Here is a 24780-nt window from a genome sequence, read left to right on the forward strand (position 1 = left end):
AGAACCAAAGGATAAATAAAGGGTGCATTTAAGCAGACAATGAAAGCTCTTACAATATTCGATGATTGCATTTCTCTAAAACAGGCTATAGGGTACATGTGCACCACCAAGTCAGAACAGTGGGCTAAGTTATGAAGGGAAAAGGGACCAAATTATTAGGGTGAGGCACATGGGCTACTAACAGTTTACTACACAACATTCACTTAGGATTACTTTCTTAGCTAAAGTATACATATATCCCTGTCATATTACATCATTTATGCAGCAGCATACAATACATTTTTGAACTCACCTTGTTGTGCTGTGCTCACTTGAACAGGAAGGTGGCGCGGCTGTCCATTTTTTGCCATCAAAGTCTGGCATTCTCTGGATGTATGGTGCTTTAAAGACAACTGGGAACAAGGTTGAATTATGATGTCAGCAATCTTCAGGTCAGAGCTCTAGAAAGAGGCCCGAGTTCCCGACCTGGAATTCCGAGTTGGATGACCGTTCAAAACATATTTTCCCAGAGCTCCCAGTTGTCTTGAACTCACGGACATCTGACGTTCTGAGTTTACAGTTGTTTTGAATGCGGCAGAAGTCATGCTGGATGGACAGAATGGCCAATGTATTCAAACTTTTCTGGACCATGGAATGTGAATGTCTTTCCTTTTAAACTTGGAAAAGAGACCCTTAAACCCAGACTTGAACCACACACCCACTCCACAGAATAGCAGGCTAGGGATTGCTCTGCGACTCTTGCAGTTAGCCACTGATTCCTTCCACACCACTCATTGTTGAATTAGTGATTTCCAACTTGTTGTGTAATGTTTATGTCCAATGTTTATGTCCAATACTCAATAAAGCAAAAAAGAGACCATGTTTGTATGCGGCTTTATTAACTCAAGTATATATTTTTGTTACATTGTTTGCGAACTGTGACGCATATTCATTCCAACATAACATGCAAAACAACAAAATATAGACAGTACAGGTCAATGGTTTGGACACACCTACTCATTCAAGGGTTTTTCTTTATTTGTACTATTTTCTACATTGTAGAATAATAGTGAAGACATCAAAACTATGAAATAACATATATGGAATCATGTAGTAATTTTATATTTGAGATTCTTCAAAGTAGCCACCCTTTGCCTTGACGACAGCTTTACAAACTCTTGGCATTCTCTCAACCAGCTTCATGAGATAGTCACCTGGAATGCATTTCAATTAACAGATGTGCCTTGTTAAAAGTAAATTTGTGGGGAATTTCTTTCCTTCTTAATGCGTTTCAGCCAATCAGTTGTGTAGGGGTGGTAGGGGTGGTATACAGAAGATAGCCCTATTTGGTAAAAGGCCAAGTCCATATTATGGCAGGAACAGCTCAAATAAGAAAAGAGAAATGACAGTCCATCATTACTTGAAGACATGAAAGTCAGTCAATGAGGAACATTTCAAGAACTTTGAACGTTTCTTCAATTGCATTAGCAAAAACCATCAAGTGCTATGTTAAGCTGGCTCTCATGAGGACCAGCACTGGAAAGGAAGACCCAAAGTTACCTATGCTGCAGAGGATAAGTTCATTAGAGTTAACTGCACCTCAAATTACAGTTGAAATAAATGCTTCACAGAGTTCAAGTAACAGGCACATTTCAACATCAACTGTTCACTGCATGAATCAGGCCTTCATGGTCGAATTGCTGCAAAGCAACCACTACTAAAGGACACCAAGAAGAAGAAGAGACTTGCTTGGGCCAAGAATCACGAGCAATGGACATTAGACCGGTGAAAATGTGTCCTTTGGTCTGATGAGTAGGTAAATGGACAATCTCTGCATGTGTGGTTCCCACCGTGAAGCATGGAGGAGGAGGTGTGATGGTGTGGGGGTGCTTTGCTGATGACACTGTCAGTGATTTATTTAGAATTTAAGGCACACCTAACCAGCATGGCTACGACAGAATTCTGCAGCAATACGCCATCCCATCTGGTTTAGTGGGACTATCATTTGTTTTCAACAGGACAATGAACCAACACACCTCCAGGCTGTGTAAGGGATATCTGACCAAGGAGGAGAGTGATGGAGTACCGCATCAGATGACCTGGCCTCCACAATCACCCGACCTCAACCCAACTGAGATGGTTTGGGGTGAGTTGGACCACAGAGTGAAGGAAAATCAGCCAACAAGTGCTCAGCATATGTGGGAACTCCTGCAAGACTGCATTCCAGGTGAATCTGGATGAGAGAATACCAAGCATGTGCAAAGCTGTCATCAAGGCAAAGGGTTGCTACTTTTTGAAGAATCTAATATATATAATGTATTTTGATTTGTTTAACTCTTTATTGGTTACTACATGATTCCGTATGTGTTATTTTATAGTTTTGATGTCTTCTCTATTATTCCACAATGTAGAAAATAGTCCAAAAATAAAGAAAAACCCTGGAATGAGTAGGTGTGTCCAAACCTTTGACTGGTACTGTATATATATATATTTTAACAGTTGGGGCTCAAAACAGGTGGGTCTCTGTCCCACCTGCCCTGAATGACGGGTCACCACTGGAAAGGACCAATGTCCCCTTGGAGATATATAACCTTACTGCCACATCCAGTGGACAGGTTGGCAATGACACGATTCAATCAGTACATTAATAAGAGTTTCACTAAAATGATGGAATGCTTTCCCTATTCTATCACTAAGGCACCAATAACAGTCCGGATCTATTTACATGAATCTGGCAAAAATATAATGTTTTTCATATTTGAACGTTTCAAATGATGTGCAAGTCACTCCGCTTGGAAGGACATCAACTATGACAACATTGTGTATATTTATTGTTGGCCTCTGCATCTGCATACATACTGAATTAATCCAAAACTACATCACTCTGTGGTGTCTTATTGAACTTCAACCTATGACGAAAATAAAATCCAGCCATACGCTCTAATCACCAAGGAGATTGTCTGCTATCCACCTTCTAGCCTAATCAACACTGCTGTAACACTCCATAGTCTCAGTGTCTCAATGTGCGTCAATGATCAAAGCAGCTTGTTGGCTTGTTTGTATGTGCGCTACCTCCATAGCCCCTGAGGTAATAAACAAGCAGTCATTCTCTCTCTCCATACGGAACTTCTCCCACTAGTAGTAGTTTGTTGGTCTTGAGTGGATAGTGTCTGTTTTTTTTGTTTTTTTTACTCAAACTACTACATTATTGTTGGGCTTCCCCTCCAGTCCCACTAATCCCTCATATATTGGGGTCCCCCTCTAGTTTGGTCAGGTCAGTGGCGGTCCCCATAAACATGCTCTTTCCCCTCTCCAGCCGGCTTTTCTTGTCTGTCAGCCGGAAGGCCTCCATGAACTCATCGATGTCAATGTTGCCGTCCTGGTTGGTGTCTATGGTGACGGCCAGGTCCGAGATAGCCTCGTCAGTGATCTCCATCTTTAAGAAGGCACTCAGCAGCTTCCACGTCTGACGGAAGTCCTCCATTGTGATGAACCCTGGAAGGAGGCGGGAGGAGGGGGAGAGAGAGTGAAGGGAGAGACAGGAAAGAATGGTTGAGAGGAGATGGAGGAGAGAGGGGAAGGAAAGATGGAGGAGAGGGGAAGGGAGGAGAGATGGAGAGCCAGTGGGATGAGGGGAGAGATAAGTAGCAGGGCTGGCGTCAGTTGGCTGGGTGTGATACTAGAAGACCAGTGGGTTAATCCTAAATCAATCTACTGCTGACGTTAGCGTTAACACCCCACAGACAGACTACAGGGAGGTTGGCCTCAATAAGTACGACATGTGTCTGAGTGTACTTACATATGTACGTTTGTAAACTATGCGCCCTAAACAAATAACACAGGTAACCAACCGGTAGTTGACGTCACGTCTTGTGCGATCAAAACGTTCACCTGAAGAAACAACACTTGGAATGAAGGCGGAGTAAAGGAGTATTGTTACCTGAGTTGTCTAAATCCACTATTCTGAAGATGGTCTCCAAGGTGGCGCGATGGCGGTACAGGGTCTCCAGCAAACCCTGATCGATGTGCTATATAGGCAATCAAGGGGAGAGTTGTCTGTGAACACCAATTGTTTTCTATGGCATCAGATTTTGAAATAAGAGGTGTGTCATGACATACAGCTGTGTTCCCACAGAATGCTATATAGCCATGTATGCTTGGACAAGACAAACAAACACAATTAGCCTGTTGGGACAGAAGTATGTACATCCACAAGGATTTGATCAGTATCGTCAATATGGAAGTTAAATGACAGACGTAACATGTCATTACCTCCATTTGTGGCTCTTTTATGGAGAGTTCCTGGAACCACTCCTGGTAGTCCAACATGCCCCCCGGGGTCTTGCAGGTGGCCAGCTGAAAGCGCAGCATCCTCCAGGGTAGGCCTAGACGCAGCACACTCTCTACCGCCGTAGCCCAGTCATTCAGAGACACCTGCCCTGTGTTGGAGACAGGGAGGAGGGGACTGCTTAACATATACACATATATATATATATATATATATATATATATATATATATATATATATATATATATATATATATATATATATATATATATACACACACACACACATACACACACGTATATGTATATACAGTTGAAGTCGGAAATTTACTTACACCTTAGCCAAATAGATGTAAACTCAGTTTTTCACAATTCCTGACATTTAATCCTAATCAAAATTGTCTTAGGTCAGTTAGGATCACCACTTTATTTTAAGAATGTGAAATGTCAGAATAATAGTAGAGAGAATGATTTATTTCAGCTTTTATTTCTTTCATCACATTCCCAGTGAGTCAGAAGTTTACATACACTCAATTAGTATGGGTCAAACATTTTGGGTAGCTTCCCACAATAAGTTGGGTGAATTATGGCCCATTCCTCCTGACAGAGCTGGTGTAACAGAATCAGGTTTGTAGGCCTCCTTGCTCGCAGACGCTTTTTCAGTTCTGCCCTCAAATTTTCTATGGGATTGAGGTCAGGGCTTTGTGATGGCCACTCCAATACCTTGACTTTGTTGTCCTTAAGCCATTTTGACACAACTTTGGAAGTATGCTTGGGGTCATTGTTCATTTGGAAGACCCATTTGCGACCAAGCTTTAACTTCCTGACTGATGTCTTGAGATGTTGCTTCAATATATCCACTTAACTGTCCTTCTCATGATGCCATCAATTTCGTGAAGTGCACCAGTCCCTCCTGCAGCATAGCACCCCCACAACATGATGCTGCCACCCCGGTGCTTCACGGTTGGGATGTTGTTCTTTGGCTTGCAAGCCTCCCCCTTTTTCCTCCAAACAGAACGGTAATTATGGCCAAACAGTTATATTTTTGTTTCATCAGACCCCAGGACATTTCTCTAAAAAGTACGATCTTTGTCCTCATGTGCAGTTGCAAACCGTAGTCTGTTTTTTTTAATGTGGTTTTGAGAGAACGAGAACGAGTTCTCCAACCAGGGCAGGGGGTGGTAGAAAAAAAACAATCCAAAAGGATTCAAGTAATGTATTTTGATAAACTTAAATTGTATCTGCTAATTTCATAGCTGATCTAACCCCCCCCCCCCCCCCCCCCCAAAAAATAACCACAAAATAAGAGATATTATATCTCATGAAATATGAGTATAAACAATTAAAGGGTGTACATTGTATTAAATCACATAAATCTTAATCCTTTGGGGGAATATTTGATCATGGCTATGTCAATTGATACGATACCTGTTTTGTCTTTGTCAAACTCTTGGAAGGCACTGACGAGGTCAGACTTGTGTGCAAACAGCTGTTCCCGCAGGACCTTGAGGGCTGAATGTTCCACCTTCCCCACACTGTAGTCCAGACAGGGAGAACAGATCAAACTCTGTGCACATCAATTTAATAATCTTAATTTTATTAATCTAAATAATTTTCCACTGTCTGTTGTAGCTTACTTTTTCCTGAGGGTGAGTTCTCGAGTCATACTGCTAGCCTGGTACTGAATCAAATAAGGCACTAGGTCTGGTCCCAATTTCACGTAGGCCCCTCTGTTGCTGCCCACTTCATAGTAGTTGGAGGCAGAGAACAGGGTGAGGACCTGTTGTACAAATTGTAAACAATACAGAATTACCAAATAGTGAAAAGCAGTGTTTTAGTTTCCAAAAACCTCTGGTACTGCACTTTCAAAGCACACAAATGTAGGCTGACTAAAGCAAGTGAGCAGCAAATGTAGGCTCACCGGAACTGATTACTGGCACCTGTTACTCTTATAGAATATTAGCTCAAAAGTATGGTGGAGCAACTGCTCTGCTCTGCCAAGTGAGATAAGACTTTAGTGTAGGCCTATGTCACGACAGGGCAGTGGGCATAAATGGGACTTAGCATTCAAAATATGCCATTACCAAGGCCAGGAGTTGTTCCTGGCCACATGACCTGACTAGGACAAACTTGTGGCCCTAGTTATAGCGTATAAGGAGGGTCTAGAGTGTTTTATGATCAGGACACGTCTCAGAGTATTGCTGATCTGACATCAGATTTGCCGTTTAGATCATAATGAATATGGTTATATGGACAGGTGGAAGTGTAATATATCCACACTCCTACTCTGAGACACTGTTTGGATAGAGGCCCTAGTCTTACCCATCTTATGTAATCCCTTAGACACCTTTAGCCTGACTGTTCTCACCCTGCGGTTGTGGCAAAACTCGTAGCCATCCTGCTTGCACTCGTGGGAGCGGATGATGAGCTGCATGTTGTGTCTGTCCAGGAAGTCCTGGGTGACGTCTGGCCCCCAGTAGCAGCCTCCTCCCCGCACTTCGTTGGGTATGCAGCCGTTCTGAGACATGGGGTCACTCCACAGTAGGTCCAGAATCTAGTCATATAAATAATACATTGTAAAATTATTAGCATTTTTGTCAGACCCAAGGACTTTACAATAGGCTATCATAAGGAAAACAAAAATGACAGTAAATAAATGACTGGTATAGGGCTATAAGTAGATATAGAGGTGAGAAGACCATGGTTGTATCTCAAATGACACTCTATTCCCTTAACAGTACACTACTTTTAGCTAGCGCTTATATTATATCAGAGTATATACTACATACTGCTGACAATCATTCACCATTTGGAGACAGATTTTTCTTAAAATACTGTGATGGATTCAGTTGAATAACTATTGTACTGTAAGACACATTAACCTTCACCATTGAGTTAAAGTGAAGAAAACAAAATGTAGTTGGCTCCTCTTGTAAAATGAGGGTTTGTCCTGAAAAGTGTCTGCTTGTAAAACAGATGGCAAATTGGAAAACAAGATTGTTATTCAGGTTGACGGATTAACGGTCCTCTGTTTTAGTCTGTCTGTGACTAAGTAAGTGACTGTAGGCAGGTTGGCATTTACTGTCATGAGTCTTGCCCTGGAGGCAGCTCTGCAGAGTGGTGACTAACTGGCACAGCCAAAAAGTCATAAAACCTGATTTTAAACCTAACCCTAACCTTAACTCTAACCTTAACCACACTGTAAACCCTAATGCCTTAAACTAAGATTTTTGTTTTCATTAATTTGTATTATATAGACAATTTTGCAGCTGGTCCATCTAGCGCCTGCGGCACTCCAGGACCAGGGTTGCCTACCTTTGATCTAGTGGAAACCTCTCTGTTCCGGCTCAAGGGAAAGAATCATGACAATAAATGTCAATCTGCGACATACACAAACAGAGCATAGAGCACTCCTAGTGCTGAGGTGGTGTTTAACAACCAATCATGAGTAACTGACTGAGTATCGAACCTGTATAGAGCTAAAGGCTAAAGTCGCCAGGTCTCAGACAAGGTTTACTGTTACTCATCACACAGCACAGCTCACCAAACCACCTCTCTAGTCTACAACACATCCCCAGCCGGAATTCCTCACCTGTTTCCACTCCTCTACGGTAGTGTCTGCTGTGTCGGTGGATTCCTGCGATGCTGAGGAGACGGCCAGGTTATTGAGTTCCCCCTGACTGTGGCTGAAGCCGCCCTTGATGAAGCCGGACTGCCTCCGCCGCACCTCTATCTCCTCGTCAACGGTCCGGGGGACCCTGCCGGAAAAGTCCTGGAGTGAGCGGCGCTGGAAGCCATCCCGGGGTCCGAAGGAGTTGGCCTTGATCAGGGAGACCCGGCGCTGGTTGTTCTTGGTGCCTGACAGGTCGTCTTCCATGTCCAAGTCCACAGAGGACTGACTCACTGGGTATTGTGTCCTCTTCTTAGGAGGCCTCAGGGCTGACACGTACTGGGAGACGACAGAGAAATAGAGATAGAGAAACGGGGAGGGAGAGAGAACACAAAGGCATTATTTCAATTATATGAAATAATTTATTAACATTTACATCTGTCCTCTTTGTCAGTCCGTGGAAATTGACCGTTTTCCCTTTTCTTCATGTGTTTGTAGTGTATGTTCCACCATATTTTTGATTGATTGATAGAAACTACATTTGTCTAGAGAAAGTCTCACTTACTTTGTGTCTGTCCACTCTGGCTATGAGGCAGAGGTCCGTGGTGTTGGAGATGCCCCCATGCAGGATCAACACTTTCTGATCGATGACTGTTGCCAGGGGCAACCAGCTGAAGATCTTTTGAAGCAGCTTTAAGATCCTCTTGCCGTGCATCTGAGGACAAGGGAAAAGAACTACAATTATAATTCATCACTGCATTGTTGAATAGATGAGACGAGTGTGACATTTTGTCCCTATATGTGCCAGCAAAGTTGGGAATTGTGTTTAAAAAATGTATGTCAAACTGATCTGGCTTTTAAACCAGTGTAAACAACTAATCACTTTAGCTGTACTGTTTTGATGCATGTTTAGAATCTGGGTAAAGATCCAAGAGTGCATTGCTGCGTGGGCGTAAGTACAGTAAAGCCACTGATCATCCTGACTCGCTGTAACCTGTAACCGGCACATTGAGAGAACACTGATGACCTTAAGTCATCTTGTTTAGCAACCTCTTAATCCTTTTACTGGACGTTACGAGTCAGTGAGTGACCCACATTGAATGTGGAAATACACCCCTTTTAAACTCTGAGCGAGTCAATTGCAGTTTATAGTTGTGATTCCAAGTTATCGAAGTATTAAATAAAGATACTATTTAGATAGCAAAGATATTTTCCTGATGTTTTATAAGTAGGATAAAGAGGATTTAATGCCATATGGTCAACAAACTATTCTGAACATCCTGCACGTATTTACAGTCCTACATGAGACTGACATCAGACTTCATTGAGCTGGTGGGCATGGCCCTAATTTGTGAGTTCTCTGTCACCTGGAGCTGCATGGCAAATGGTTCAGGAACACAAGGATAGGACAATGCCCAAAGACTGGTCAGCCCTTCCTCCTCTGGGGGGCCAAAATGAACAGTTGAAGTTGGAAGTTTACATACACTTACGTTGGAGTCATTAAGTTTTTCAACCACTCCACAAATTTCTTGTTAACAAACTATACTTTTGGCAAGTCGGTTAGGACATCTACTTTGTGCATGACACAAGTACTTTTTCCAACAATTGTTTACAGACAGATAATTTCACTTATAATTCAATATATCACAATTCCAGTGGGTCAGAAGTTTACATACAGTAAGTTGACTGTGCCTTTAAACAGCTTGGAAAATTCCAGAAAATTATGTCATGGATATTGAAGCTTCTGATAGGCTAATTAACATAATTTGAGTGAATTGTAGGTGTACCTGTGGATGTATTTCAAGGCCTACCTTCGAACTCAGTGCCTCTTTACTTGACATTGTGGGAAAATCAAAAGAAATCAGCCAAGACCTCAGAAAAAAAATTGTAGACCTCCACAAGTCTGGTTCATCCTTGGGAGAAATTTCCAAATGCCTGAAGGTACCACGTTCATCTGTACAAATAATAGTACGCAAGTATAAACACCATGGGACCACGCAGCCGTCATACCGCTCAGGAAAGAGACACGTTCTGTCTCCTTGAGATTAACGTACTTTGGTGCGAAAAGTGCAAGTCAATCCCAGAAACAACAGCAAAGGACCTTGTGAAGATGCTGGGGAAACAGGTACAAAAGTATCTATATCCACAGTAAAACGAGTCCTATATCGACATAACCTGAAAGGCCGCTCAGCAAGGAAGAAGACACTGCTCCGAAACTGCCATAAAAAAGCCAGACTATGTGTGGGCAGAACTGAAAAAGCGTCTGCGAGCAAGGAGGCCTACAAACCTGACTCTGTTAAACCAGCTCTGTCAGGAGGAATGGGCCAAAATCCACCCAACTTATTGTGGGAAGCTTGTGGAAGGCTACCCGAAACGTTTGACCTAAGTTAAAAAATTTAAAGGCAATGCTACCAAATACTAATTGAGTGTATGTAAACTTCTGACCCACTGGGAATGTGATGAAAGAAATAAAAGCTGAAATAAATCATTCTATCTACTATTATTCTGACATTTCATATTTTTTAAATAAAGTAGTGATCCTAACTGACCTAAGACAGGGAATAATTTTTACTAGGATTAAATGTCAGGAATTGTGAAAAACTGAGTTTAAATGTATTTGGCTAAGGTGTAAGTAAACTTCTGACTTCAGCTGTGTCTCTCTGGTACAGTATCCAGAACATTGAATATTGAATGTGATAGAATAATACTGTAGTATCCATGTATAGTTTCTATCTGAAACTTGTTCACTGAGGATACCTCTATATACAGTACCAGTCAAAAGTTGGACACAACTACTCATTCAAGTTTTTTTTTTTTTTTTTTAACTATTTTTTACATTGTAGAATAATAGTGAAAATATAGTGAAAATAGTGAAAATAATAGTCAAAACTATGAAATTACACATATGGAATCATGTAGTAACCAAAAAAGTGTTAACTTCATATGGCTGCAGGGGCAGTATTGAGTAGCTTGGATGAAAAGGTGCCCATTGTAAACGGCCAGCTCCTCAGTCTCAGTTGCTAATATATGCATATTATTATTAGTATTGGATAGAAAACACTCTAAAGTTTCCAAAACTGTCAAAATATTGTTTGTGAGTTTAACAGATCTGATATTGCAGGCGAAATCCTGAGGAAAATCAAAACAGGAAGTTGCTTCTATTTTGAAAACTCCATGTTCCATAGCCTCACTTTGCTGGATTTAAAGGGATATGAACCAGATTCCCTTTCCTATCGCTTCCTCAAGGTGTCAACAGTCTTCAGACATAGTTTCAGGCTTTTATTTTGAAAAATGAGCCAGAACGATAACATCGCGTCAAGTGGTCACATGAGTTTTGCTTGCGCAACAGAATTTGGACAGCCATTGTTTTCCCCTCTCCTACTGTGAAAGACATTTGCGGTTCATATATTATCGATTATATATTTTAAAAACAACCTGAGGATTGATTATAAAAAATGTTTGACATGTTTCTGTGGACATTATGGAAACTATTTGGAATTTTTGTCTGCGTTGTCGTTACCGCTCTTTCCTGTGGATTTCTGAACATAACGCGACAAACAAACAGAGGTATTTTGGATATAAAAATCATCTTTATGGAACAAACGGAACATTTGTTGTGTAACTGGGAGTCTCGTGAGTGAAAACATCTGAAGATCATCAAAGGTAAACGATTAATTTGATTGCCTTTCTGATTTTCGTGACCAAGCTACTTGATGCTAAGTGTACTTAATGTTTTATTGTGCGATCGATAAACTTACACAAACGCTTGGATTGCTTTCGCTGTAAAGCATCATTTCAAAATCTGACACGACAGGTGGATTAACAAAAGGCTAAACTGTGTTTTCCTATATCGCACTTGTGATTTCATGAATATAAATATTTATAGTAATATTTATTGTATGTAGCGCTATGCTATTCAGCGGTTGTTGATGACACTTATCCCGATAGGGGGATTGCAGCCATAACAAGTTAAACAAATCAAAATAGATTTTAGATGTTTCAATGTAGCCACCTTTTGCCTTGATGACAGCTTTGCAAACTCTTGGCATTCTCTCAACCAGCTTCACGAGGAATGCTTTTCCAACAGTCTTGAAGGAGTTCCCACATATGCTGAGCACTTGGCTGATTTTCCTTCACTCTTTGATCCAACTTATCCCAAACCATCTCAATTGGCTTGAGGTCCTGGTGATTGTAGAGACCAGGTCATCTGATGCAGCACTCCATCACTCTCCTTCTTGGTCAAATAGACCTTACACAGCCTGGAAGTGTGTTTTGGGTCATTGTCCTGTTGAAAACAAATGATAGTCCCACTAAGCGCAAACCAGATGGGATTGCATATCGCTGCAGAATGCTGTGGTAGCCATGCTGGTTAAGTGTGCCTTGAATTCTTAATATATCACTCACAGTGTCACAAGTAAAGCACCGCAACACCATCACAACTCCTCCTCCACTTTTCTCGGTGGGAACCACACATGCGGAGATCATCTGTTCACTTACTCTGCGTCTATAAAGACATGGCGGTTGGAACCAAAAATCTCACATTTGGACTCATCAGACCAAAGGACAGATGTCCACTGGTCTAATGTCCATTGCTAGTGTTTCTTGGCTCAAGTCTCTTCTTCTTATTGGTGTCCTCTAGTAGTGTTTTTTTTGTTGTTGCAGAAATTCGACCATGAAGACCTGATTCACGCAGTCTCCTCTGAACAGTTGAGGTTGAGATGTGTCTGTTACTTGAACTCTGTGAAGCATTTATTTGGCCTGCAATCTGAGGTGCAGTTAACTCTAATGAACTTATCCCCTGCAGCAAAGGTAACTCTGGGTCTTCCTCTCCTGTGGCGGACCTCATGAGAGCCAGTTTCATCATAGCTCTTGATGGTTTTGCGACTGCACTTGAAGAAAGGTTCAAAGTTCTTGAAATGTTCAATATTGACTGACCTTCCTGTCTTCAAGTAATAATGGACTGTCGTTTCTCTTTGCTTATTTGAGCTGTTCTGGACTATGTCTTTTACCAAATAGGGCTGCCTTCTGTATACCACCCCTACCTTGTCACAACATAATTGATTGGCTGAAACTCATATTTTTATTTATTTAACCTTTATTTTACTAGACAAGTCAGTTAAGAACAAATTCTTATTTACAATAACGGCCTACCCCAGCCAAACCCTCCCCGGGATCGAACCCTCTAGCATGGCCAGTTGTGATACAGCCCGGGATCGAACCCTCTAGCACTGCCTCTAACACTGCGATGCAGTGCCTTAGACTACCCAATCAGGATCCCTAATTCCACAAATTAACAAGGCACACCTGTTAATTGAAATGCATTCCAGGTGACTACCTCATGAAACAGGTTGAGAGAATGCCAAGTGTGTGCAAAGCTGTAATCAAGGGAAAGGGTGGCTACTTTGAAGAATCTCAAATATAATACATATTTTGATTTGATGAACACTGTTTTGGTTACTACATGATGCCGTATGTGTTATTTCATGGTTTTGATGTCTTCACTATTATTCTACAATGCATAACCTTCAGATGTTATACATTGAATTAAATGCCTTTGCTCTCTCTCTCTTATCCTGTATCCAGTCCATGGAGGAAGGTTGTATGATCAATTCTCATTTCCTAGGCTTCTAGGCCTCTGGCCTAGTAAGCATCTCTTTGTCCATGCTTTGCCTTATAAATTAACCTTAGAATCTATATGCTAGAATAATGCTTTGTTGATCTCAGTATTGCCTTGTAAATTAAGCTTTATGCCTTGTATGAGAACCCATTCATTTTTTATAAAGTTATTAAATAATACTTGCTTTGATATTCACTTCTCATGACCATTCATTGATCTTAGTCAGCTAAACCCATAATAGTTTTTTATTTTCTTCCGGGGGTGGATCAGCTTTAATAGTGCAGATAGATTGTAGCTTTCGTCAATGTAATTGTCTGCATCATTTCCAATCCCCCATATATTTTTTTGTAAATATATATAATCTCAAATATAATATAGATTTTGATTTGTTTAACACTTTTTTGGTTACTATGTGATTCCATATGTGTTATTTCATAGTTCTGATGTCTTCACTATTATTTTACAATGTAGAAAATAATACAACTAAAGAAAAACCCTTGAATGAGTAGGTGTGTCCAAACGTTTGACTGGTACAGTATGTATGATCTCTGTGGTTACACATATCTGTACACATGTATACATACATATCTATTTTAAATATTTGTTCCTTTATTATTTTATCCTAACCCTACCACCCCTCCCCTAATTACTTCCAGCTTATACATACTGTATACATTTTATCTATTTCTGAAGGCCATCCAGTTCAATTTTGCCATATATTTTTAACTGTGCTGAGTCACAAAATTCTGAACCTATATACAATTTACAGACACAGTATATTTCACATTAGTTATCTTGTTTTTAATCCCACCCTTCAGCTCCACTCGACCTCCCCCATATATTTTACTTTTTTATTAGGCATATATTTTTCAACTGTGTTATGTTTCACAAAAGTTCTGAACCTTTCTATTCTCATAGTTGCTACTGATTGCAAATTAAAGATAACATTTATTTCTAAAAGTATTATTATATTATTGAATCCATAATACTTTATTGTGCATGGTTCAACTGTAGTCTCTTGCATATTGCTAATTGAATTTATGGAGTCAGATAAACATTTTAATAGGCTAATTGCTAGGTCTTATTACGAGTCGCATGTGAGGCATTTATAATATCATATGCACTGTATTATATTATATATTATTATAAAATATATTATATGTATTATATGCACATGTCAAATATTTCTGCCCACGACAAGTTTATCTTGTGTTAGTGATCTAGAAGAAAAAGAAACGCACACGTATTAAGACGAGGTGCTGGCTAGCGGAGTGGAAACTTGAAAATAAAAGAGAGCCGCACACTCTAGGAGCTCAGATGCAAAAATGTAATACCAACGTTTCGACAGCCAAGCTGTCTTCATCAGGGTCTAATCACAAACACTGCGGGATGACTCGTTTATATAGTGTCAAAAGACACAGGTGTCTGTAATCATGGCCAGGAGTGGCCTAATATCATTGGTTAATAATCAAATATTAAAATGTCATACAAAGAACAGCATACAAACAAATGGATAGCATACGATCATAGATTAATTTGACTATACAAGTTTACACACAATTACAATGGCAAAGTCACAATAATCACAAGAATGGCTTCAGATCAAAGTCTAAGTTGAGACCGAAAGGCGCAAGGGTCTTTAAATTAAAGATCCAGGCAGCCTCTCGTTTTAACAATAAATTATCAAGGTCACCCCCTCTCCTCATCTTGTGTTAGTCAACACTTCACCAGGATGTGTTATTTATTTATTTAACTTTTCTAAAATGAAACCTACCTTGTATTTCCCCAACACCTCCTTGGTGAAGCCATACCTAAACAAACAACAAAGAGATACCAGAGTTGAAAATATATGATTGTTTAAATGATTAAATAGATTGAATTGGTACATGATCAGTGTTTTGACTGTACACCTCAAGTTGACAATATGGTCTTCATGGTTTCCCCTGTTGAGGTGAACATCGTTTGGATACACGAGCAGGAAGGCAAAAAGGATGAGGAGAATCTCAATGGAATCTTTGCCTCGGTCAACAAAGTCTCCATTGAAAACATATGGCCGATCCAATGATGGCATGCCATTCTACAGGGGAAACAATAAACACAACATACTATGAATATCTTAAATTTATATCTTCATATCTGTTATGGGGGAAAGTTTCAACAAAAATAATGATTTAATTTCATATGTATTTAGCTGATAAATTGTAGCAGGTGACACACAGTACCTTGTAAAATATCAACAGCAGGTCTTCAAGCTGCCCATGTAAATCACCTTGGATGAAACAATGCTGTATCAATACACTGATATAACCATTACAGTTTATCATTTACCAATATTTGTATAATTTAAGGTATATAAAAAAAAACATTTTAAAAGGGTTGCTCTCCTCAATGAGGTGAATCGAGACAACAACAAAAACTGTGGTGATTTATTACTCACCACAAACAGTGATTTCTTTGCTGTGACAGGTGGAGATTCGACTGATATTTGGCAGCTTTCGGAGTAACTTCCATGTTTCCAGGAGAAGTTGGAGAACGTACCGAGAGTGGAGCTGCTACTGGGAGAAACAGTTGTGTAGTGAAGGGGATTTGTGATAAAGCTAAAGCGCTATAGTTAGGAACAGAGAATCAATTTCATTCTAACTGTACATAAATGCACCTACTCTTTTATTCCTGAAGGCCTCTACCATGGAAGCCACTTGTTCCACAGTAAGAGGGAAGATGAGACGGGGACCTGAGTAGATCTCTGGCACCTCAATATTCTTATAGCAGAAGTGCCTCTCCCACTCTGTATCGCGGCACACTTCATTCTCTCTGAATATGTGGGAGATTAAGTTGCCTGTAGTGGAGAAACCACAGGTATAATATGACAACTTTCGTGAAAACAGAAATAAGGGTCCCAATTGTATACAAAAGCCACAACAGAAGGGCAGGGAAAGTCTTACGTTCAGTGCTAGTTGGGTTGAAGTTGTCCATGAGGTAGCCAAGGAAATTGTAAAGCTGCATAGAAAAGAGAGAGATAGACATTTTTTAGCAAAGTTTCACAAAGTATTCTATAAGTAGTTATTCACCAGGGGAACTGTATGATTGTGTTGAATTACTATGTATTAAACCTTTCCTCACACAAAGTAAATACTAGTATTGCACTTTTGGATGATTTATTTGCTATGTAAATGAAAGTGTATTAGCCTGCAATATTGCATTTTCTCTTAAAAAAACATCTAATGTTAATCAATCTTTTACTTTCTTATTTTTTCTACTTTCATATGCCATGTCCTTCAAAGCACAGGAGGATACTAATTGGAGGTTACACCATTATAGGGGAGAACGGGCTCGTGGTAATGGCTGGAGCAGAATGGTATCATATACATCAAACACATGGTTTGATGCCATTCCATTTGTTCAGTTCCAGCCATTATTATGAGCCATCCTCCCCTCAGCAGCCTCCACTGCTTCGAAGGTAGTGTACCAATTCATGGGGAACATCTGGGGGGAGGGGCATGAACCAGCTATCATGTAGTTGTAAGGCAAGTGCACTACCAACTGTGCCATAAAGTCTCTGGCAGTTGTACACTAATATACAGGGTGACTACAGTGTCTCACTTTGATCTGGGCCTGCTCCCCAGAGTATTCTATAGACTGGAAGATGTTCCAGGTGTATCTGCGTCTCATCTCCATACGAGCCACATATTGACGGTACCAGCGCTGGATCAACACAGCTGCCTTCATCGCTGTTGGACAGAATAGAGAGAGACCATTCAGTGCTAGACCTAGACCCACGAACATGCCTGTGTATGTTCATGCATTATGTGGTTGTATGTCTCTAGGGGGGTCACAACAGTAGAGTATTAGATATATAATCACAACAGTATTATAACAAGGACAGATCATTGATTGCCCTGATTTATCAATGCCAGGTCTGGACATTGTGTAACAAATACTGTTCTGGTCCCAGTCCACCCTTGCTAATGGGACACAACAACATACTGTCCAACAAAAGCCAGACCACTACAGCCTTGACCTTTGACCCAGACTGCCCCTGCAGTAAACATTCCATCTGTTTCCTGTTACCTGCTACCTTACAAGTAAACAACATCAACATAGAAGGGAAGCATTTGGGCTTACATGTGATGGCTTCATGTAGCATTGCAGATACAGAAAAATAAGAGAAAATACATGACATTATTTCACACACATACAAATAGGTTAGGATTTGAGGTAAAGGCGATAAAGTCACCATTATTCTGTGTATACTGCAAATTGGTCTACATTTTCTAGAGGGCAATGCTTTATCTTTGTAGAAATTTCTTGAACATCGCTAAAATAAAAAAAGAGCACACACATCCTCTAAAGGCTCCTACACATCTATCCAACTACAGCCAACCCAACCGGCTATAGATCATCATCAATATTTAGTTGGCTGTAATTGGACAATTGTGTTGAAGTCTTTATAAAGCATGGAGAAATGGATACATTATCAATGTTTCTCAATCTCCAGTAGGTGGATCGGCATTGTTCCCTGAAATGGTTACCAGACAGAAATTTAGTCAGCTCTCATTAAAGTGATGATCCAAAGCATTTGTATAATATCAGCCAGTAGCTTTGAAAGTAATGCTCACGAGCCAAAATGGGTCCCCGAAAATGTTGCTAAATTGTGTAGTACATCATCCATTTCGTATGATATGTTACGAAATGTTTTTGCAATTCGTATGATATGTTAAGAATTCCAATTCATACAATATGTTACTAATTTGTAAGGGGCTGATTCAGACTTAGAAAATGTAGGCCTTTCCTATGCACGCCTTTCTTATGCACTTCTCAGTATTTGGTTTTCAGACTTTCCTTATTCAGTCACTTAGAGCACTCTGCGGGCGTGGTTACCTTGCACGATCGAAATAAATGTAATTCAACTGCTGAAAACCCTCCTACTTGCTAGCCAACATATTTTCTCGTAGAGTTTTCATTCAATAAGGTTTCCAGTACATTTATCTTGAGCCATCCCTTTAAATACGGTGTCCCTTTTAGTTAGAATTTTGTCAACAGACTCTAGAATATATGGAGAGAGCGGGTTCAGAATATCAGGAATCAATGAAAGAAAGTCATCTAAATATATGCGCATTCGTTTCCGTTTGACCACAAATTGGTAGATTAATAAATACTCTGATCTTGTAGATTATTTAATGTTAGGAAAGTATTTTTGTATCAGAGAGAGAGAGCCTTTATGCACAAAATATATGGATTAATCAAAAATACAGTGACTTATCCTGAAAGTTGCCTTAGTCAGTTCTTCAACTCATGGTAATGTTGGAAGATAAGTCTATATAGAATTATAGTAGGGAGAATAGTGTACAATAGTAGGCTATATATACCCTTGTCTATTGCCTGCTCTTGTCTGCACTAACCATCGGCTTCAAACGGTTACAGTTTGGTCTGCGTTCTGCTCCATAACCATTTCATTAGCCTACATGTTTTTTTTGTCCACCTCACTAATATGTCCGACCTCAAACCTTGTTATCAACTGTAGCTAAGGATCCTCAGCAACAACCACATGGCCGTGACGACATTTACAGAGGAAGCAAATGAAAGTAAACAAAACAAAGTATGAAATAAAAATGTAGGCTATACCAACTAAAAGGACCTTACAGTAAATTGACAGTTGAATATGTGTGGTTATTAGGCCTACTGACAGTCGACACTGATAGTGGCTAATATTTATCATGATAGAAATATGAAATAGAGAAAGTTGAGATAGCCTATAAGTAAGACATTCGAGAGTACCCATCCATGCAAGTTAAAAGACTGTACAATTTTACTTCTGCATAATGGTACAGCATATTAACTTTAATGTGGGAAAGTTGATATGTTGCTTCAGTTTGCTGCTACAGTATATGAGTGGTTTCACATTTGTCTCCAGCGTCTATAAGATAAAAATATGTCTAAAACAAATGTCATTTGTATTTACAATCCCCTTATCCAAACGGATTACTCGTTTACCTAGCTCACATCAATAGCTCTTATCAATTTGTAACCGGTTCGTTAGACCTTATTCATGGAATCCTCACATGTAAAGGTAGTGGAATTATTAGGGAATGAAGTCAAGGTCAGAATACGGGGTATCTGCCTCACCTTCATTTATTCAATCTCCACCCAAAACGAATAGCAGGTGAATAGCATAATATTCTCAGGCTTAAATTCAATGTCAGAATACACATAGAGAGAAAAGTGTATAAAGGGGAATTGCGTTCCATTTACGCTGCTTAATGCGGCAATCAGCAGTTGAAACAATAAAGTGAAGTCCCTATTTTGGTAAAAGCTGAGAGATGGGACTGGAGAAATGTAACCACTCTCAAATACATAGGCAGGGCTATGGATGCAAGGACTAACAATCCATGATATCAAAATGATAGTTTTAATCATGTTTTGCGGTTACATAGTGTTTGTTTACATTTACTTTATTACAAACATTGGAGTAAAACAAGCTTATATTTTCTGATGGGGTACTACAGTTGAACTAAGCTCACGAGGCATTAATATGTTATACTCTTCAAGAATCAATGGATACATACTGTATAACTAATTTATAAGTAAAAAAATAACTAATTATGTAGCAACTGCCCCTTTAACTCTGGCGATCACAGACTGCATCTTAATAGATTTGATGTAAACCGTCCTCAGATTAGGAGGAACCATATGGTTCCTGGGACAAAAATAGTTTGAGAAAGACTGATAGATATGGCACTGGACTCTGAGTTTACCTGCGACGATTGCAACTTCCATTATTTTATGGAAGAGAAATAGAGGGGTGTATGGTTATAATATCTATCTTACTGAAGTTGATAAACAGAATACAACATTTTAAAAGAATTTACAGGAAATCATTATCAGTGGATGCTTTTTTCTATCCTTCCTGATGTATTGTGGTTATGATACATTTCATATGTCAACACCAATGACATTTTAGCAGCTGATCTTATTCAGTCGGACTTACAGGAACAGTTAGGGTTAAGTCTTGCCCAAGGGCATATCAACAGATTTTTCACCTAGTCAGCTCAGGGATTTGAACTAGCAACCTTTCAGTTAGTGGCCAAACACTCAACCGCTAAGCTACCTGCTAGCCTATGACACAAGTAAGATGTAAACATGATTCATGCTTGTAGAACAGTGGTATTCAAACCTTTTCAGTGGAGACCCCACTGAAAAGAATTTCTAGGGACCCCATTTTTTTCCCAAGAATTTCTCATGACCCCATCCCACTCAATTCTAATTAAACAAAACAAAACAAATAATTACATTAACTCAATCTCATTTATTTTTTCAAATGATCGTTCTCAAAAACGTTTATATATTGTCCCATCTGTACTCCTTATTTCTTGTATTTTATTTTTTTAAATATTTTTGCGACCCCACTGCAGTATCCCCGCGACCCCGACTTTGAATACCACTGTTGTAGAACATAAAGGCCAGTGAACAAGACTCCCAACTGTCAGGTTAGGCCTACCTTTTCCCCCCTTTTTTGTATGGAACTTGTTCGACTTTGCGACGCCACATCCCATGGTTATTCCTGTCAGGAATGGTTATTCCTGTCAGGCAAACATATAAAGAATCACAATTTATAGAAACTGGGCCATGTCACACTGCCAAACACTGAAAGACCTAAATAGATCCGACCCAGACAAACATGTCCACTACACAGAAACCAATGAGAGCATGGTGATAATGTTCCCTGAGACAACATTTTAATCTTGTTATCTTCTGGCTCACCTCGGGCCTCATTGATTGACCTCAATCCTACAGTAGAGACTATATATGTAATTCTATAAAGGCATACTTATTCCATGACTTCTATGAAATTAGATGTTGAAACAGTTTTACATGACCCTTTGGCAAGTTTGGTAAGGCCTATAATATGTATTGTGACTTTTAGTTTCTGAAATGTAATTATATACCTGTGGCTATCATGTAACAAACCATTATGGGAAATACTGTTGTTTCTATGACATTGTGAGTATTGATTTCTGTGTTTCATAAGCTGATTGTGTTTCTGAAATGGAAAGTCAGTGTTGTTGTTAAAGGACTAGGGGATTTAATATACATAAGATCAAGGAAAAACAGACAAATGAAAAGTATATCACATACCATCTGACAATCACAGTCTCTCTGATTGAGCTGACAATAGGAACATTATGGAATTAATGTTGAATTAATCACATCTGTTATCAAACATCTTACTTCCCATAATAATTTGAGCCATTCATTTTATTCTGCTTCTGCTTCTTCTTTTTCTTCTCTTCCACTTTTTTAATTCAGGAAACACTAAAATGGTAAGAGACCATCTTAAAGGGCCAATCTGCGGTTCGAACAATAAGAAGCGGTCACGCCGCCACTGTTTCGCTAAAACAAGCATATATCTTGGGTTCTGATGGGGTATGACAGTTGAACTAAGCTCAATGAGTATGCAATATCGCAAATTGCCCCTTTAACATAGCCATATGAAAATGTAAATGCTTTTTTCAAAGAAAAACAACTTACCTGGTCACCGGCGCTACTCTGTCAACAAGTTCCCAAGTATTTTGGCCATGAATGGTTGGTCTCAGTATGTATTCTTGGAGCATTTGCACCTTTGCATTTCTCTTCAATCCACACACATCAAGTCAAGGTTTGAGATCATACATACTAGTGAGGTGGACAATAATATTTTCCACTTAATTCTTATACTTCACTACTGACATCATGTGCTGCTATTCAATATGGCAGCTCTCGTTGCTCTCTTGTTCTCTGGTGTGGCTTGTTTGGCATTATGGCTTAATCAAGGCAACAAGCCTAGAGTGGATTAGGCTTGCTAATGACTTGATGCGGCTAGAGTAGACTGTTCTTTATATAGAAGGATGGCATACTGTACCTGTTAAAGGGCAACGTGTGTTGTTTGGGGTCGTACCATGACTTCCTCGTTGATTACAGCTGTCTGTATCGAAGTGATTGCTAGGTATGAGGTTTGTGTGTTTGTTTGAGGGATCTCACTTGGTTTCTAAATACAGAGTGACAAAGACTTAATGGAAACTTAATATGGATTTATTAGCCAGCCCTGTTGTTTATGATTTTGTTGTCATGGAGGATTGATCAGGCTCATTGATTCGAGTTGAAAAATAAATGCTGCGCTCATGGAATGGCATGCTTTGACCACTACTGAAAAGTGCTATTTACATGTGAAAAGTGAATGCCATATGCTGCATTTGCTATAGGCCTATTGTTTACATTTTTGTTGGTGACACTTTGATATCTTGATAATATGCAGCTGTTTAAAGGACAAATCCACAAATGAAAAAATAACAAAATTGTTTTGGTAAAAAGCTGAGGGATGGGCCTGGAGAAATGTAACCACTCTCAGATTATTAGACAGAGCTATGGATGCAAGGACTGACCATCCATGATATCAAAATTATTGTTTTAACAATGTTCTGAGGCTATACAGTGTTTGCCTACATTTACAATGTTTACAAACACTGGAGAAAAACAAGCTTATATTTTGGGTTCTCATTGAGTGTGACAGTTGAACTAAGCTTATAAGGAATTTATAAGTTATATTATTCAAGAATCAATGGATACATATATATATATATATACATACATACATCATTTATAAGTCCAAAAATTGATTTAGCAACTACAGATTGCCCCTTTAAGTCTATCAAAAGTGTGCGAGTTTGAACATTAGGCCTATGGATAAAAGAAAACTATGAGCAATAAAATACCCACTATTATTCCATAGGCTGGGATCCACACTGTGCAGCTGTTGCAAGAGCGCACTTTTCACTGGCTGTCCACTGGTTCCAAAAACAATTATTGATAGGCAGCTTAAACTTCTTGAATTCAAACATTATTGGGTTCAAATACACATTAAGATTTGTGAACAGCCGTCCACAACAACCACAATCCACAAGGCGCAAATAGCTAATTGAGAGAGCAGCAGTGTGATTCACATCAATGCACTATGTAGATATCAATAATAAGTGATGTCCATATTACCGTAGACCACACCACTGCTGTCATCCTTACCTCCAAGAGTTTATTCAAGTTGGATAAACTTTGGATGCTGACAGCAGTCGCACCATCGGAACACATAGCTTGGACTGTAGCCTACAAAAGCCTATTCCTGCTCTTTTTCCGCGATCCATCAAACCCATTTGGTGATTTATTTAGAATTCAAGGCACACTTAACCAGCATGGCTACCCCAGCATTCTGCAGCAATATGCCATTCCATCTGGTTTACGACCACCACTGATTCACAGACAGTGCTGACGTCATCTCGCGTGGACTTAGAGTTTGTTGTCATCTTACTGCAAATCTTTTTCAGGACATCCACCTCTCCCTGGTAGAACTGAAAACTGTTGTTCAGGTATTGGACCTCTCTAGTCAGATCATCTATTATTTTGTTAGTTGAGACCACCAGTATTTGGAGAAAGCTATTGAAGCAATTTTTCTGTTGCTGTTACGATTGTTTGTAGACATATTTTTGTTGATTTAAAAGATCACGCATATGTGATAGTGAAACAATGTCCTCTCCATTACTCCAACCTTATTTAACTTTGGGCAGCATGATGGTTTGAGCCAGGTTGAGCCAAAGTGTGGACATGGAGCTAGGGTTAGGGTTATGGCTATTGTTAGGGTTGAGCCAAATTGTGGACATGGAGCTAAGGTTAGGGTTATGGTTATTGTTAGGGTTGAGCCAGGATGTGGACATGGAGCTAGGGTTAGTGTTAGGGGTATTGTTAGGGTTGAGCCAGGATGTGGACATGGAGCTAGGGTTAGTGTTAGGGGTATTGTTAGGGTTAAGCCAGGATGTGGACATGGAGCTAGGGTTAGTGTTATGGTTATTGTTAGGGTTGAGCCAGGATGTGGACATGGAGCTAGGGTTAGTGTTAGGGGTATTGTTAGGGTTGAGCCAGGATGTGGACATGGAGCTAGGGTTAGTGTTAGGGGTATTGTTAGGGTTGAGCCAGGATGTGGACATGGAGCTAGGGTTAGTGTTAGGGTTATGGTTATTGTTAGGGTTGAGCCAGGATGTGGACATGGAGCTAGGGTTAGTGTTAGGGTTATGGTTATTGTTAGGGTTGAGCCAGGATGTGGACATGGAGCTAGGGTTAGTGTTAGGGTTATGGTTATTGTTAGGGTTGAGCCAGGATGTGGACATGGAGCTAGGGTTATGGTTATTGTTAGGGTTGAGCCAGGGTGTGGACATGGAGCTAGGGTTAGTGTTAGGGTTATGGTTATTGTTAGGGTTGAGCCAGGATG

At 39.8% G+C, this 24780-nt stretch overlaps 1 protein-coding gene across 1 annotated transcript; it reads right to left on the reverse strand.

Annotated features, from left to right (window-relative positions):
* Window positions 1-3137: 3137 nt before the first annotated feature.
* Window positions 3138-22084, reverse strand: LOC139411950 (protein phosphatase with EF-hand domain 2a). The gene is made up of 18 exons (XM_071158713.1): window positions 22020-22084; window positions 21627-21656; window positions 20989-21070; window positions 17094-17221; window positions 16436-16490; window positions 16154-16329; window positions 15931-16045; window positions 15716-15762; window positions 15404-15570; window positions 15268-15304; window positions 8442-8591; window positions 7859-8215; window positions 6635-6820; window positions 5904-6046; window positions 5695-5801; window positions 4252-4418; window positions 3920-4007; window positions 3138-3474 (listed from the first exon to the last, which is right to left on the reverse strand). Exons 3-18 carry the CDS (start codon window positions 21041-21043, stop codon window positions 3221-3223), a joined length of 2232 nt encoding a protein of 743 aa, XP_071014814.1. The 5' UTR covers window positions 21044-21070; window positions 21627-21656; window positions 22020-22084; the 3' UTR covers window positions 3138-3220.
* Window positions 22085-24780: the final 2696 nt, after the last annotated feature.

The sequence above is a fragment of the Oncorhynchus clarkii genome, chromosome 6 (assembly GCF_045791955.1).
Source record: "Oncorhynchus clarkii lewisi isolate Uvic-CL-2024 chromosome 6, UVic_Ocla_1.0, whole genome shotgun sequence".
NCBI classification, from domain to species: Eukaryota; Metazoa; Chordata; class Actinopteri; order Salmoniformes; family Salmonidae; genus Oncorhynchus; species Oncorhynchus clarkii.